This window comes from Dasypus novemcinctus, chromosome 10, assembly GCF_030445035.2.
Source record: "Dasypus novemcinctus isolate mDasNov1 chromosome 10, mDasNov1.1.hap2, whole genome shotgun sequence".
In the NCBI taxonomy this organism is placed as follows: Eukaryota; Metazoa; Chordata; class Mammalia; order Cingulata; family Dasypodidae; genus Dasypus; species Dasypus novemcinctus.
The window spans coordinates 61,587,976-61,606,014 of record NC_080682.1 but is presented as its reverse complement, the minus strand read 5'-3'; the positions used below and the strand labels follow the sequence as shown (position 1 = coordinate 61,606,014).

Here is an 18,039-nt window from a genome sequence, read left to right as displayed (position 1 = left end):
CATTAGTGAATGTGAGTGAAGGGTATATGAGAAGTAATTGTATTATTCTTGCAATTTTCTCCTAACTCAAATTTTGTTTCAAAATAAGAAGAATAAAAATATTAATTAAGATATTTTAACCACTGGGGCTGCCCATCAGTGTGAGAAGTGCTATGCACACATTTAATGGGCCTGACATGAGGCCCTTCTAGTCCTGCACTTTCCACTCCCCGGGCTAGTGGCTTGCCCTGCATGCAGGAATGGCTGTATTGAATTAGATGGACAGTGCAATAATTATTTCCAACTCCAAGTGAGAAGGTGTAGGGTGAGCTAATGATTTGTCTTATATCTCTGATGAGTACTTTATTATTTGCATCATAATATTTTTATTCCTTTCCCCTGAACATAATGCCATGTTGACAGCAAGGTCAGTTAAGTTACTATAAGGGATTTTTAATGAAAACAATTATAAATTTAAAATAAGTGTGTTTAAAGCATTTAACAGTCACCAGGGTCAAGTGATTACAGCAGTTACAAGACCCATGGGATATGTTCACACCAAAACAAAGTGAATAAATGACCTCAGCTGGCGAGTGTAATCACTAAGTGACCAAAGGGGTCAGAGAGAGTGCAACCCTGAAGACTTTCACGCAAAACCAATAATGAAAATTTATCAGTCAAAGGAGGGGTAGGGGAAACATCAAGAATTAGTGATCCAGTGATGGACTGGAAGCAGAACTGACTCTCTTTGCTGCTAGAAGGACAAGGAAAATGGCATTCCAAAACCCAGGCATAGCTGGAATAAAGGTTCCTGGAAACACGCAGGCAGGCTGGGGGGCGGGGGGAACTAAAATGGAAATGATCTATGCACTACCGCAAGTTCAAAATCAAACTAAAGGGCACTGTGGTATTAAGGATACTGTACTTATCCAGAAAGCTGCAGCAGGATTTATAAGTGCATTAAGAGGTTTCCAATACAGGGCAATGAAGGATGGGGTGGGATGTTAAACACAATATGATCTAGGGTGGTTGTCAAACTTTACATTCACAGCCCTTGTTGTAAACTAAGGGAAGCAAAATATTTCGCTCAGGAAGCATGACTAGGAAGTGAGGGCAACAAACATTTATGAAGGATCACTCTTAGCTAGAGACTCCACCTGGAGTATGCATGTGCTTAGGTGACTCTGAAAGAGATTGGAAACCCTAAAAATAATGTGTGCAAATTGTCTGAAGGTAGTATGGAGAGAGGAAGCAACGATGACCAACTGGGAAGGTCAGGACCACTGTCACAATAGAGGTATAAGGGAACAATATTGATAGGCAAGTATTGAGACCAACATGAGCTAATATTCAGCTATTCAACAGCAATGTATTCAGTGTTTATTACATGCAAGAGTGCATCAAGAGTAGGAAGCAAGACAGACACAGTCCCTGTTCTTATGGAGCTGATTTCCTCACTCACCCATTCACTCAGTGAACAATTTTCGAGCAGCTCCTACGTGTCAGGAACTGTTGGAGATATGGGGGATACAAATCCCCATACAAAGGCCAAGAAAAGGTCCAGGCCCTCATGGAGCTTACAGTCAGTGGAGGAGGATGATAAGGAGACACAGAAGTAGGTAAAATAAGAACTCTATGAGGAGGTTGCTTTGGAGTGACAGAACAAGGAACAGCAACTACAAAGGTTCAAGGTAGAAAAAACTTTGGATCGGATTGTTGCTATGGTCAGAGAAAAGGGAACAAGGAAGAAACTGGTAGGACACAAGCCCAGAGAGCTTAGGACAGGCCAGAGAGAAGGGTGGGAGAGGAGTGAAGCTGGACAGACAGGTTGGACCAGCTCATAATGGGCTTTGAATACCACAATAGACTTTTCCGGTAAATTAATGGTTCCTAAAAAGCATTCCACAAAATATCCATCTGATGGGATGCCCATGAAAAGGGATCCAGTGCCTCTGAGTTTTTTCATCAGTAGAATTGATAATAGCATCAACCAATCTCAGAGTGTTGTAAGGATTAAATGAGTTAATGCACATAAAGGGTCGGGCAACACCCAGTGTTCAATATATGTTTGTTATGATTATTAGATGACTACAGGGAAGATAAACGGTAGTCTGGGTCTCGACCATCTCATTAGCAGCTGACAGAGATCTGAAAGAAGTAAAACTGACAAAATGTGGTCATAGATAGAGGATGCCTGGGTTAAGAGTAACATGAATCAAAAGGCGAACATAGGAGAGTAAGCAGTATTTGGAGGAGATATTTAGTGCGACATAATGGTTTTGAAGTATCTATGGACCGTCTACCATCTATATGGAAATACTGAGTCACCAGTTAGATATAAGTATTGGGAGAAAGCAATTAAGATAAAACCAGTGCTCTATTCCATAAATAAAATCTCAAAGAATTAAAATAATCTCCCAGTTTTAATTCTCAAGGAATTAAAATAATCTACCAGGATGAAAAACAGCATCACATCCATGCAAAAGACAAAGCCCCTAACTCCAGGCACTCCACTTAAAAAAATCTGATGTGCAAAATAGAGCAAGATATTTAAACTCTCTGCATTCAGGCTGCCTAGTATATAAAATGGGGGAAATAATACTGATAATCAGAGGGTGCACACTAAATCCAGCCATCTCGCTCTTTTGTTCCCTCCTGCATCCTCAGTGCTTACCTCAAAGCAGGACCTGGCCCCTGGAGCCACACTTAGAACATATTCAAAAAATCTTTGGAGTCTGAAGTCCCTTCATGTTTGGAACACAAGGATCCTGCACTAGGCTTTAGGATTGTATTGTTTGAGGGATTTAATTTTCTCTCTTGGGCCAGATGGTTTGGAAAAGGTGGGGACATATCAGAGAGTACCTTTTTAACTTTATTTATTTTTCATTGTGATATAATTTACATACAGTAACATGCTAAAAAAAAGTCACCCTTTCAAGGAAAGTGTTTACCTGGCTTTTTCTGTTAAACTGATGTAGTAACGATTAAGCATATATTACCTGTGTGGCCCATGTCTTTAGGAGTTGGGGATATTTCAGGAAAGGAAAGCAGGGAGCTTTTTAATTGGAGGCTGGAACAGTGCAGTCGACATCCAGTGACTTTAGCCCTCGTCTCAGCTCTTGTGTTAGCTCACAAGGTGACCCTCACCTGTCCTTCCACCTTTTGGATCTCCATCCATCTCTCAGTAAGACAGGAATAACACTGTCTGCCCATATCAACTTCCCTGGAACATTATAAGCTATTAATGATTTAATATACTCAAAGGTACCTTGAGTCCTTTGGAGGAAAGATGCCATATAATTAGAGGTATTATAATTAATGTAATTTAAGAAAATGGCTGGCCATGCCACAGAGGATTAGGTTCACATGGATCACAAAAAGCCTAGTCATTAGGACGTCAGGTCACTAATGATCCTTCCTGGTGGAACAAAACCCAGTCTTACTTATTTGAGCCTATTCAACTATCTTTATGTGGGTTCATATTTTTTCAAGTACTTTACTTCATTCTACACCAAAAACTGAACTATTCTTTTAAGTTAATGTTGCCCTTATTGGGAGGATACATTTATTTATGAATTAGACCATGAAATAATATTTTTAGGAATAAAATATTCTCCAAAGTAAAGGAGAACAGGAGGATAATAAGCACAAACCAACAGTTATTTGGATTAAACAAATACTCTTATCCTATAGTATTATAGACAAGAAAACAGGATTTTTATATTCACAATATATAGGAAATTCCTCTAGACAACTTTTAAAATTCTGGAGGCACACACTCAGGGGAAAAAACCCTAAATGAACTGCTTGAAAAAGAAAGAAAAGTTATTATATAAATTATAACTCTAGGATGGTAACTGAAGAAATCAAATTCTAAATAAAAAACTGAAAAGTGCATATTGTTTTTGTAAGAAAGCAAAGGTTAAGAAGCTCCTTTCATATTATACTCTTAACAACAAGAACCAGAGAGTAAGAAAGTTGTCTTGTTTGCCGTTCTTAAAGCCTCATACCTTTACCTCTTTATTAGGTTTGACTATAAAATGGTCATAAAGCTATATGACTATGAATGGCCCAATGAGGCTGCCCCTGTTCAAACCATTACTGAAACTATTGGGGAGGGGGGGAGAGGGGGAAAGATTTTTTTATTTATTTCTCTCCACCTCCGCCCCACTTGTCTGCTCTCTGTGTCCATTCACTGTGTTCTTCTGTGACCACTTCTATCCTTACCAGAGGATAAGGATAGAGATGTTGCATCATCTTGTGTCAGCTCTCCGTGTGTGTGGCACCATTCGTTGGCAGGCTGCACTTTCTTTCACACTGGGCGGCTCTCCTTACAGGGCACACTCCTTGCGTGTGGGGCTCCCCTATGCAGGGGGGCCCCCCCTTTCATGGCAGGGCACTCCTTGTGCGCATCAGCACTGCGCGTGGGCCAGCTCCACATGGGTCAAGGAGGCCTGGGCTTTGAACCGCGGACCTCCCATGTGGTAGGTGGATGCCCTATCCATTGAGCCAAGTCAGCTTCCCTGCTATGTACCTTAATAGAGAGCAGTCATCACTGTCATATCATTTTATTCAAAATGCACTATCCCAACTTTCCCACCCCTCTTATTCATAAGACCCAGTTCTCACAAATTCTTCATTGTTTTAAGAAATCAGAAGACTTCAATGTGCAAGCCATGCCTGCAAAGCATGTACATGAGTTTTTAAAAAGCTAGAAAATCGCCGCTGATACCTGGCTAAAGCCTGGTATGCTGGAGAGTGTAAGACATGAGCTAGTGGGCAGGGATGGTTTCCAAAAGGAGGGGAGGTGACACCAGAGAGGAGAGCAAGTGGACCAGATTAAAGAGGGGCAACAGGAGAGAGATGACAGGCAACTGAGGAAAGGGTGAGGGCGGGGAATGATTCAGAGGTTCATTAGAATCTGAAAAAGAAACATAGGAGTGTTTGGTCTAGGGTGCTTGGAAAAAGGACAGAGCCAGGTTTCTGGGGCCCGTCAGGACTACAGTGCTCCCCCTTTCCTCTGTCCCACAGGCAGAGCAGACTAGCGGGCCACTGTGGCACAAGACTGTAAGGCCACTTTCTCTGGAATCCTTCCCTCTCCACATCCCTCCATCTTCTGTCCTCCCAAAGAGTAAGAGAAACCCACAAGCAGGGCAGGAAGAAGGAGTCACAACATGCTTGGATAACATAATAGTAGCAGACAACATTTACTGACCACTTAACACCTGTGTGCATTGTGTAGCCTTTATCTTGTTTAACCTCACAATAATCCCCATAGGTTAGAAACTACAAGCATCAACAATTCTCCTTGTATAGATGAATAAACTGAAAACACAGATTTAATAATGCTGAAACCAGGATTTAAACCCAGGCAGACTAAGTCCAGGGCTCGTGCTCCCTTTTATACATCAATACACACACAAAGTAAAATACAACCAGATGCATAACCAGCTATTAAGAGTAGTTATCTGTGAATGGTAGGATTTACCAGTGATTTTAATTTTTTTACTGTGTCAAGAGTTACATGTTCTTTTTATAGTAATCATATAAGCTTTCACAATTAGAAAAAATAATTTGTAGTCATTTAATAAAAGCCCTTAAAGGTTGTAGATTTGCTGCCACTGAGGATATTCAATATATATATGATGCAAACTCTCAACTACTACCTAGAGATATTAAAGAGAAATCACATCTTTATAGAAGGAAATTTGACAGTACATAATGAAAAAAATGTTTTAAATTATATATTGTTTCAAACAACAATTCTGCTTCTAAGAATATATCTTAGGAAAATAATTAAGGATGTTTGCAAAGAGACATCAAGAAAGATGTTATTGACACAGGTGCATAAAATTATAGAAGAATGAAAACAAATTAGGTGACCCTTAATAGAGACCTGGCTAAATAAAATAGAAAGCAGCCATATGACAGAAGGCTATACTGACACAGAAGGATGTGTGCTTTTAAAAGCTACAAAATAATATGCATAGCTCTACTAAGTTTTTAAAATATTCATTAAACAAAAAGCCCTTCAAGAGTGAAAATAGAAATAGAAAGTAGAAATATTTATGAAATGCTATACACCAAATATACTTTGTATATTTCCAAATATGTGAATTTTCATAATGCATGTATTTTATATTCATTTTGGATTTATAGCCATATTTATTAATGTGGAACATTGTTCAAGATGTATCATTAAAGATGGAAAACAAGACTATCAAACAGTAAATTTTTGGTAAAAAAATATATATACATAATGTGTGTGCATATATATATGTCAATAGAGAACATTTTATAAAAATACACAATAAAATGTAAACAGGTTATTTCCGGCCATGTGTAATTTTGTTTTCTTCTTTTCACTTCTCTATTTTCTAAGTTATTAGGAACAAACATGTATTATAAAAATAAAATAAATAACTCGGTCTGTGAAAGCTTTTCCTAAAAACCAGCTCCAAAACTTTGGGCCAAGAGGAGAACCACTAAGAAAGGAATTCAGTCTTCCAATAAGATTATTCTGAAAGGGGCAAATTTGATTTGTATGTCTAAGATTTGGTATGTTTATTACAGGCACATACTATTATAACCTTGCCTAATGTGACAGTCCTACAAATATGAATAACATACTTCTTGAGATTTTCCTAGGAACCATTTTTGTTCTCCCTTTTAACCCTGGAAAAACTGAAGCTAAGAGCTATTAAATGATAACCCAGACCAAAGAAAAACCATAATTAAAAGTTCATAGCTATGGTGCCATGTTGAAAAGAATTTTTGACTGACTAGGTCAGTAGGTATAAATTTTCAGCTGAATGAATATAAATAGACCATCCAAGGACCCTGTCTTTCTAATTATAATGTAAGATTAAAAAAATAAGCCCTTCTTCAGTATTTCTGCACAATATATAAGAATCAATAACAGCCAACTAGATGCTAGAAATTCCATGCAGCAAAAGAAAAGAAAAAGAAATGGGAATGGGACAGGAAAATGAAAAGACAAAAGATTAAATACACACAGCACTACATAATTATAAACTTTGGATCAAAAGTGCAGTGACTGGACAAGAATTCGTGTGTGCAGATTATGTGCCAGGCCCTATACTCAGAACTGGGTATACAAACAACACTCTTTAAGCACACACTATCATCTAGTAGAGGAGAGAGACATGTCATCCACTATGTAACGACCATGGGAAGGACTGCTCAGATGCTTGACCAGTATGTTAAGGGAAGCAACTACCTCTGACAGTCAGTGAAAATGCCAGAGGATGCAATATTTGAGATGAAACAAAAACACTGAGTGAATTCTCCAGAAAGAGAATGTCATTCCAGAAAGAAGTAACAGGGTTTGCAAAGGGAAAGAGGTTTGAAAGGGCACAATGCATTTGGGGAATGGGAAGAAATTTGTTGTGGGTGTAATTGAAGGTTGTAAATAAGAAGGTGGATGTGCAAAAAAAGGTAAGACCCTCTAAAGCCTATTTGTGCAAGATTCAAACTCATATATGTAATATTCAAGAAGACTACCAAAAATATTCTGAATATGAGGGGACAATATAGATAAAACAGGATGAGCAATAAAGAATTTTAAAATGGCACAAGTGTAGGAAGACTGCAATAAACAGTCCAGTGTCTTACAGAATGCACCTTTGGGAAAAGTGGTATTAGAAATCACTAGTGGTCAGAATTTACTAAAATTCATTAAAACAATCACATTTTAAATGACAGATAATTGCGGCGGACAAGTTTACTTTTAAGTCATATCTGTGACTGGGGTGCATTTGACTTAAGATAAAATAAAAAATATTACAATAGTCATGTGGCTAGGAACTCAGCTCATTCATGACATACCTGAGCAATCTTGAACTAAAATATTACTGGGCTTTTAAAAAAATGTTTCTTTGGGCAAGATTTCTCTGTGCTTCTTCCACACAACTCTGCAGTCCCTGGCAACCTGGTCTCTCTGACCCAAGCTTTGTTCCCTTGAAAAAAGGACTAGGGGCAGGAGCTAGGTGGAGAGAGGAGAAGGAGGTTTGTTGGGATGGAGGACTGGGATGTCTGGTCAACCAGACTGAGAAGCAGAAAGCAGGGATTCTGGAGGCTCCTTCAAGGTGACAGAGTTAGGGATGTAGAGTTTCATTTCCTAACCCACGGCAGAGATTTCAGAAGAAAGGGGCCAGTGGGCCAGTATCAGCAGCTGTTGTATATATGGGTCATTTTGTAACTCAAGTGTTTGTAAGGGAAAGAGATCTGTCCACATAAGACAAGATTTCCAGGCTCCCTTCAGTGGCTACACATTTCAAGGAATGTCTGGTGCAATGAAATGCTAATGTTACAATGTAATTTAGGCTATCCCTTGGAGCTTCTGTGATTGGCTGTGTCTGCAGTGTTCTTTCCAGCTATTTAGATTGTCACAATGCCACTGGAATTGTCCACACCAAGTGTTTAGAATGTTTCCCCACCTCACAAAGCTCTCCAGCAGGCCAATTTGTAAATAGAGATTATGTCACAAAATAGCTTTAGCATGAAGTAAACCCACTTTAGAGCCTGTGCATTAGTATATGTGTGTGTGTTCAGGGATGCAGTTATTCAAAGAAACATGGCTTTACCCTGGACATGGCCCCTTCAGCAGAGAGCCCTAGACCCGAAACAAAAGTAAATGCCTGGGACCTGGATTCCGATGGACCTAAATTCAAATCCTGACCTCATTGCCTAATGGTGTGATCTTGAGCAAATTAATCTCCAAGGCTCAGTTTCTTTATGCATAAAAAGAATCTAATCATCCCTACTTCATGAGTTATTGTGAAGATGGCATGAAATGATGCAGGTTAAGGGGGAGTACAGCGTCTAGAATCTAATGCCCAGAGAGGATACATGGTAGCCCCTCCCCAACAAGTTCCAGTTCCAACTTGGCCAAAGCTTTTCTGAGTGACTCCTGGGCAATTTATTTTATCTCGTTTGCCTCAATGATCCCTTTTATCAAATTAGGGGATGGGATTCAGTGACCTGCAAGGCCTCTTCTAATCCCAACATTCTGTCCAGTTAATGTAATGTTAAGAGGGTGATGTGTTTTCAAATTCTATTCTTAAAGCTTTTGGTGCTCCTTAAGCTCTGATGCCAGCCCCTTCTAGTTTCTGCCTTTTGGAATCTATGCCACTGGCTCAGTTGTCTCCCTCTACACAGTTTGCTGAAGGCTTTCGATAAATCACAGGCTGTGCTGAGCACAGTACAAGCTTTATTACTCAGTGCATCCCTACTACTTGGGGTGTTATTATTATTATTATGCCCATTTTACAAATGAAGAAATCAAGGCTTCAGAATTTAATCAACTTATCAAAGTAGGCATTCAAATCCGAGCCTTCCCAGTTGCTCATAATCATGTTTCACCGCCTTTCTTTCTTTCACCTTAAATATACTTGTTCCAAGTTTTACTTCCTTCTGACCCCATACTATGTGAGCTTATCTCATATTTTACCTTATAGTAATGACTTTGTGTGTTACACCTGCCAGGTGACATATGTTCGTTAACCAGAGCCCATCATCTCTGAACCAACAGGGACCTCATGACTGGACGCTCAGGCCCTGCAGCTGGTAGGTTAAGGAGAGATTCAAGATGACTTGAAAATTCTCTTTCAAGTCACAACAGCACATGGCCAAACAACTGCTCAACTTCACCATGAAGCTGCCAGGAGTTACAGCATTTCTTTTAGTATAAGCTTAAAATCTGTAAGCTTTTCACGGAAGCCACAAGCCATTCATTTTATCATGGAATGGTCAAGGTAAAGAATTCAAGCTTTGAGGTCAAATGGCCCCAGTTTACTGGTTGTGTGAACCTGAAGAGGTTACTTACTTCCTCCAAGTTTCTTATACTAAAAGACCCTGGAAAAAAAGACCTAGCTGAGCTCAGGTTCCTCATCTGTAAAATGGGTATAATATTAACATACTTAGGGGATGTTATAGGGATAGAAGAAGTGCCTTGACAGAAGGAGAAATAGATATTAGTCTGGTGGGAAAATAAAGGAGCTTGGGGGATGGTCTTGATTGTTTCCAATAATCAGAGTAATCCTGACTATGGGAGAAAGAGAAATCAATTAGAGGCTTGCTGAACTCTATATACCTGCCAAATCTGTTTGCCCTCTTAGGGCAAAAGCCCTGGAGTGATCTGTCCCCTGAGTCCAGGTCACCTTTTAGCTGTTGCTGGAAAGCAAAACCTTGCCCTTTTTAGGTGAAAGGTTCCTGACTGAGTCAAGTGGTGGAGTGTAATCACACACCATCTCTCAGCCTCTGAGCATCAGGAGGTCGCCCTGGTAACAGGGAGCTATTCTGAGACTTCCCTATGGGATCCCAATTTCTCCACTGATATCCCACAGGCTCCCTTGGACCTCACATACTGCACCCCCTACTAAGACCTCTTCCTCCTACCTAACAGAGGGAAAATGAGAAGAGAAGGAACTGACTGCACAACTAGACCTTTGCATTTTATTTCTTTATCATTTTATTTCCTTAGTTATGGCACATTTCCATTTATAGAGTAGTTTCCCTTATAAAATCTTTCCACCTTTTAATCTACTAAATAATTTCGCTGACCCCCTTCTTGTTTTTACCCTTTAAATATCTGTTGATGGTTCATTCACCACATACCTCATTCAGTTATTAATGGCCCACAAAAACTCTAGGAGCAATCATTTACTGATTAATCTGCACAACAATCCAGAAAGACAGGTAGTATTAATCCTTAGTTCTGCAGAGGGAAGTCAAGGGGAAAAGTGAGGTTAACTCAGTTGCCCAAGGTCAGTAGCTAAACAAGATTAGAACCGGGATATAACTGTTTTGTATTTCTGCAAACATTTCCTGTGGTATCATTCTCTTTCTTTAAAACACCAACATTTGCCAACGAAGCTAGATAATTTGTGTTAAGATTTGGTTGCTGCAATCTAAAATTGTCAAAATTCACCCCAAAATAATTTACCTGCTAATAGTTCATAAATAAAAGTTGTGAAAATGAAGAGAGAATAGTACTTAAAGAAATTTTACACAGGCAAAAGAGTAGAAGTGAAAAGATACAGGGTGTGGATCTAATTCTGACACCACAAGGCTCTGAAAAAATCATTTAACTTTTCTTTATCTCTGCTTCATCTGAAAAAATGAGGTGATTATGCTAAATGTTATTTAAGGTATCTTGCTGTTTCAAAAGAAATGACTAGATACAACTATAACAGCACAAAATTTAAAAGTCATGGGAAGCGGACTTGGCCCAGTGGTTAAGGCGTCCGTCTACCACATGCGAGGTCCGCGATTCAAACCCCGGGCCTCCTTGACCCATGTGGACCTGGCCCATGCGCAGTGCTGATGCACGCAAGGAGTGCCATGCGACGCAGGGGTGTCTCCCACATAGGGGAGCCCCACATGCAAGGAGTGCACCCCGTAAGGAGAGCTGCCCAGTGCGAAAGAAAGTGCAGCCTGCCCAAGAATGGTGCCGCACACACGGAGAGCTGACACAATAAGATGATGCAACAAAAAGAAACACAGATTCCTGTACCGCTCACAACAGCAGAAGCAGACAAAGAAGAAGACACAGCACATAGACACAGAGAACAGACAACGGGGGGAGAGGGGAGAGAAATAAATAAATGAATAAACCTTAAAAAAAAATAAAATAAAAATAAATAAAAATAAAAGTCACACAATGCAGCTAAGATCACTGTAAAAGTAGTACATTCATTCATTGCTAATGATGTAAACGTACAATGGTCACAATACACAGTAAATGTCATTAAAAATTCCATAGTCTTTGGCTTAGTAATTGAACTCAAAGACAGTATTTATCCTAAGAAATAAATCAACCAAAAAAAGACATATACATGAAAATGTGCATTTCAGAACTTGCTATAAGAGGAAAAACTGGCATCAGTTTAATGTTCACCTTTAGAGGGATGTCTTACTAAATATAGGCACAGCAAATAATTTAGACACCATGTTACTTCTAAGAAGGATAAATATGAAAACTATGCAAAAACATTTTAAGAGGTTACTAATACTATTAAGTGAAAATAGCCAAAACTAAAAGAGCAGAAATGTACTCTGTCAGCAATACAAAATATAGATAGATGTGCAAGTTCACAAGACAAAGTCAAAATAGTGATGTCATTAGTTAGACTTATTGTTCATTTTTTAAAATATTTTAACTGATTTAATGAATACTGTTTTTAATTTAAAGCACGTTTTGTGATTTAACCAATAATTTAAAAATTTCACAAAGCCTGCTTTGATTTGATGGAAAAAGACATTTTAAAGTTTCTGCCTAAATCTCCTGAGTAATTTTTGTTGGCTGACATATTATGACATTATTCATCCAGAGTGATTTCTACTCTTTACCATATAATCCTTTAGTATCTTGAGAACCTCAACTTTTGAATTTCTTTCCCTCACTTAACAGGATTCTTTCAAAGCTGTCTTCAGATCTAGCTGTGAATAACCTCATGTTGCCTTGTAATGCTAATATTTGACCGCCTGACCCAGTATCCACCATTTTGCTATAACCCCGGCCTATGGGTGCCTCAACAGCAACCACAAAGTTGCCATTGTCCTTTTCATGGTGGTTTCATATTCCAAGTATCTGGCACCTTACAAGAGGCTATCTTGTCTTTGTGGGGGTCTTAAGACACCCTCCAGTTTTCTTAGGGGAGCTGCTTCCAAGCATCACTGTGCTATAGGACCTTCTCTTCACATAAGGACTTTTATAACCTTCATTTCTTAGAAATCTTCTCTTACTAGTAGGTCATTTCTACGTCTTTGCTCATAATATCTGGGAAAGATTTCAGAGCCAATGAATTAAAAATATGATTCTAGGTCTCATGTGTGCCAATGAATGCCCTCATTAAAGCAGAATGAGTGAGATGAGATCGGTTTCAAAGCTTTCTATCCCTTTGCCCCAGAGCCGCTGAGGCCAGGCACTGAAAGGATGCACAGTAAAATTAAATATCTAAAAATTCATCTTTAATTAACAGAATTGGATTAAAGCTAGACACTACTGCATATCATACGAGAAATGGCTGAGCTGGCTTCCAAGTGCTCTAATTCAATTAGGACACCGTGAGTGACACTCGGACGGGAAAGGTTAATTGGGGGTGCCAGAACGCAATCATTCCTTACCTAACCAGTCATTAAACTTCTTAACCTCTGAGGGCAGTCCCAGCTCGGTGAAATCGCCTGTGTGGAGAAGGATGTCCCCATAAGGCATCTGGATACCATCTGTTCTGGAGTGTGTGTCTGAGATGCAGACAAAGCGCGTGTGGCCCGCTGGTTTTGGAGTGTCATATGGGATGGGGTCGACCCTAAAGTAGACATAACAGATCCCATAACAGTTAAACATATCAGAACCCTCACAATTTTTTATCGCATATACATATCATTTGTTTTCCATGAACGCACCCAAACAAACCGATGCAAAGTCAGAAGGCATATTGTAACAAGGGAAACACTGGGTGGAAAGGAAACAGCACTCCACTGGGCCAAATTCAAAAAGTCTAACTTACCTGGTAGGTGAATTGAAAGGAAAGAATACCTTATTCGAAGAGATGGAAATAACTCAGAAAACTGGCAAAGTGACTAATGGTGAAGTTTAGGGATACTGAACCCCAACCGGGAAAGCAAAATTATGCTATTTTCTCTCTCATCATGCTCCAATTGATCCCACAACTCATTAAGAAATGGTTAACTAATTTATTCCTTCTTAAACATGCATAACTTAAGCAGTGAACTAATTTACAGAGAGCAGTCTGCACAAGCTTTGCCAACTGAGATGTGGAGAGGCACTGCACTTATATTTAATTTCCTTTTCACAACCACTCAACACCTGTATCTTCTTGTTTTTGCTAAGAGATTCACAAATTAAATTGTGGGGAGGGAAGATGATGCCAAAATAACAGAGCTTAAAAACAAACAAAAATACAACACTTGGTTGCTAGAACTTTGGCAAGCTTCATCTTTACCCGAATTATCTGCAGTCCCAGTTACATATTGGATCACTAGTAATGCTCGTATGCCTTGGGCAAAGATTCTATTCAGTACAAATAGTAAGCCTTCTAATGTAAGTATACATCTACATATGCATTAATATATGTATAGTTTCAAAGACCTAAGCACTGAGGAATTACACTAGGGCATAAGAATCAAAAGGCAAAATGATCAACCCAAAGCAAAGAAAATGAACAGTCTCATTTAATTGAGTGTAACAAAGTGTACTAAATAAACTTGGTAAAGAAATGCAAATCTGACTCTTCAAGCATACAGTTTTAATTATTTAAGGGGTTTGTAGCAGAGTTGAGGACGCTTTAACTATATTAACTCTACACCAGCTGCTTTCTTTGGTTTCTCTGCAGGAATGAACACTTATTTTGGACTGTGGGTTGAAAAAGCAGTTATAAATGCAAAGTAAAGGTCATGAGAGAAGCAAATATGCAATGCTGAGATTAAAGGGTGAAGCATTCAGTAACATCATTTCATATCAACCCCGTTCTGGATTATTAAACTGCAGTCGAAAATACACTGAAACCTCAACACAAGATTCCCTATATATATTGTCATGACAGCCTTTGTCTATTTTTTTTCCTTTCTTCCATTTCTTTTAAAGAAACAATCTGTTTTAACAATAGCAATTTTAGTGAGGGAAATAAAGATATCGGTATGCAACCTCAGTAGTCAGTTTCATGTTTCTTTAATGGTTAATCCTTATTCTATTTTATTTTTTGTCAGAAAAGAAGGAAGGAGGAAGAAAGGAGAGCAGAAAAGAGAAATGAATAAAAGGAGGAAATAAAGGTAAGAGGCAACAAATGAGGAAGGAGGAAAGAAAGTAAGAGAAGAAAGAAAGGAGGAAGGAAGGAAGGAAGGTTAAACTGGTTATTACAGTGGGTCTGACTGGAAACCCAAACAGAAAGTTTAACCTGTGCATAAAATTAATGGAAATTAATAATGCTATTACCAAAAGAAAATTCATGAATCCTCTGAGATCTCATTAGCAACCTGGAAACCCTCCTAATTATATCCAAAGTTGCTTTTTTATATATAAAAATGTTTGGTGTGTTCCTTTCTGTGATTGAGGTTGTATTACATTCGGTTTTAACGATTCCAATCTCATCAATATTGTCTGTCTTCTAAAACTGGTTTTCTCAGAGAATGAATGTCTATTCCTTCATTGCAGCAGATCTTCTAAAAGGGATAAGTGACAAATCCTATGCCGAAAGTTAAGATGCTCACTCAAATAGGGCTGTGTGCATTTATACCTACCATGAGAGTATCCCCAACATCTGAATGAAAATTAAATAACTAAACCACTGGATTTCTAAATACATGGGTAACTTCAATATCATATTTTACTTTACATCTCTACTGATTTTTCTGCTTTTATCCTAACAGTAATGTAGAGACCCAGCTCCCATTTCTCCCTTTCCAAAACTTAGCTAGGTCACAGAGACAGACAGAGCTACTGCATCAAAATCCTTTGAGACTCCAACCAATTTATCAAAGGGACATCATTTTGAATTTATTTTTGAATTTATTAAACAGAAAGTAGACAGATATAAAACCACTCACCATGAATCTACCCAGCTTAGGGCAGCAAATTGTAGAATGGTACAAAATTTCTTAGCTTAACTCTATTTGAAAAATAACTTTCTAAGACTATGGGGAGCACTGTTTCATTTTTAATCACTCCAAACTCCTTTCACACCCTTCTACCTCCTTCAGAGAAACACTTAGGTGTCCAGAAATATTTGCAACTAAATAATGGCCAAAGAAACGGAAAAGGGGCAAAGTGGGTCTTCTCAGCTTTGAGATGTAAGAAGTAGACTGCAAGACTAGGAGAGAAGCTGACCTGTGGACACCACCAACTTAATCAAAGAGCAACAACTGAGAGAGATGTGGAGGGTTGACTGGGGAGGAAAAACATACACAGACACAAATGCAGAATTTACAAAGATCCCCTGACCCAGGGCATTGATGCCTTCTGTTACCCACAGAAACAAAGCAAGAAATAGTTTCAGAAGATGCATGTCAGAGCCACTTTGCAGGATAATATGACCAACCTCACTGGGGGGGCATAGGAAGGAAGACACTTCAACCCAAAGACATTCAGTTGCCAATAAGAGATCTAGTAAAAGGGGCAGGTTATACTGGATATAACTAAAGTTGTGACAATTCTAAGGAAACTTCTATTCCCCACATTAGGCGTTTGATAAATATCTCAAAAAGAAAAGTCAAGACAGCTAAGCATTTTCACTATAAAGCACATCTAAGGGAGGCTACTATTGGGAGCTCTGCCTGCTCACGTGATGTGAAAACCCTCACCCTACACTTCCCCCCTTAGTTAACAACTTTACAATTACCATTTATGCCCCTAAATTCTCAAAAGACCTAACATTTCCCCCAAGACATCATGTTGAAAGCCTAGTGAGTATCTTACCAAGACAACTTAACTCTGCCCTCCACTCCCAGCCAGATTCAAATATCAGAGTAAGATTTGCAAGAACATCTGAGTACACCCAGGGGAAAACTAGATGACATGAGAAGATGAGAAGAAAACATGGTATCATAAAATTCCAGGGCTGGACAAAACCATAAGGGAGTTCAGGTTTAAGGCTCTATATGATGCTTGAATCCCCTCTATAACTTCCTGCCTACCTAACATAAATTTTCATTTCAAGGCTTCCAGAAAAAAAAAAAGGTTTACCAAACCTAGCAACTCGTCCCCACCCCCTACCAGCCCATTCTGACATTTGATAGCTCTATTTGTTAGAAAGTTTGTGCTCCAGATTCTGCACCTCTGGGAAAGCTGGACATAGTCCAGAGACACTTGGCTTGGAGACTGAAGATTATACTCTTCTGGCTGTCATTCGCTTAGGGAAAGTTATTTAATTCCTTTGAACTACATTTATTTCCATCTGTAAAATGGGAATACTAATGCCTAATTCGCTATGTTGTTATGAGAGTATAAATTATCAAGTATATGGGATGGCACACAGAGCATGCTCAGAAGGTAAAGAGGCAGAATAATGTGAGCTCTGAATCACAGCTCCACATTAATTAACAAGTGCCTAGGCCCTACGTCTTGGTTTCTTGATGGTTTTACTCATCAGTAAAATGGATGTGAAAATAGTACCCATCTCATAGGATTGTTGTCAGGATGAACAGGGAAAATGTTCTCAAAGCTTTTAGAACAGTGTCTGAAACACAGTAGACTCAATACATGTTAACTACTAATTTTAGTAGCAGTATCACTTAATTTCTCTGAGCCCCCATCTCCCCTTCTGTTCGCAGGAGATAATAATAACAGCTATCCCACCAGGACTGTGTGAGAAGTAAAGGAGATCTCGCACATGACGACATTCAGCACAGCATTGGGCATGTACCCACAGTCAATAACTACATTTATTTCCTTTCTGTCACCTCCTTCTTAATCCTAGCTCTATACTCTGAAATAACAGACAATAAGGATCCAGTCCTTTTTCCATTTGACAGCTCTTCAAATATTTGAAGACATCGATTATAATCCCCTGAAATCTCCTCTAGTTGAAACAGCCACAGTTCCTTCAACTTTCCCTCGCGTGACCACATTTCCAGTCCCCTCAGAATCCTGGTCATCTCTCTTCCAAGACAATCCCACTGATGAAAACCCTTCCACATGCAGCATTGGAATTCATAGTCCAAGTGAATTCATGTAGCAATGAGCTAAACATTGATAAACTCAAAGGCCAAATGCCATTACAGGCTATGGAAAGATGACAACGCTGAACACACTGGGGTAGTTTCCTAGAGGAAGTCCAAACTATCTTCTTAAAACATTTTTTCCTTCCCCTCCACCTCCCCCACCCTGCTGATATTGCTGTCTGGGTCCATTCGCTGTGTCATCTTCTGTGTCTATTTCTCTTTTTGTCTTCCTGTCTTTCTCCTCTAGGATTCACCAGGAGTCAATCCTGGGGACCTCCGATGTGGAGAGAGGTTCCCTGTCAATTGTGCCACCTCAGTTCCTGGTCTCTGTGCTTCACCTTGACTCTCCCCTTCATCTCT

At 39.1% G+C, this 18,039-nt stretch overlaps 1 protein-coding gene across 9 annotated transcripts in view; it reads right to left on the bottom strand.

The window, feature by feature from the left end:
• MPPED2 (metallophosphoesterase domain containing 2) overlaps positions 1-18,039 on the bottom strand; it is a 182,501-nt gene that overhangs the window by 118,282 nt on the left and 46,180 nt on the right. For 6 of the 9 annotated variants that reach the window (XM_012522322.3, XM_071218138.1, XM_004446900.4 and 3 more), the window contains one exon: positions 13,129-13,310. The exons of the other annotated variants lie outside the window; for them this stretch is intronic. In XM_012522322.3, the coding sequence (XP_012377776.1) occupies positions 13,129-13,310 (182 nt within the window). The remainder of the gene's footprint in view (positions 1-13,128; positions 13,311-18,039) is intronic. 9 annotated transcript variants of the gene reach the window in all.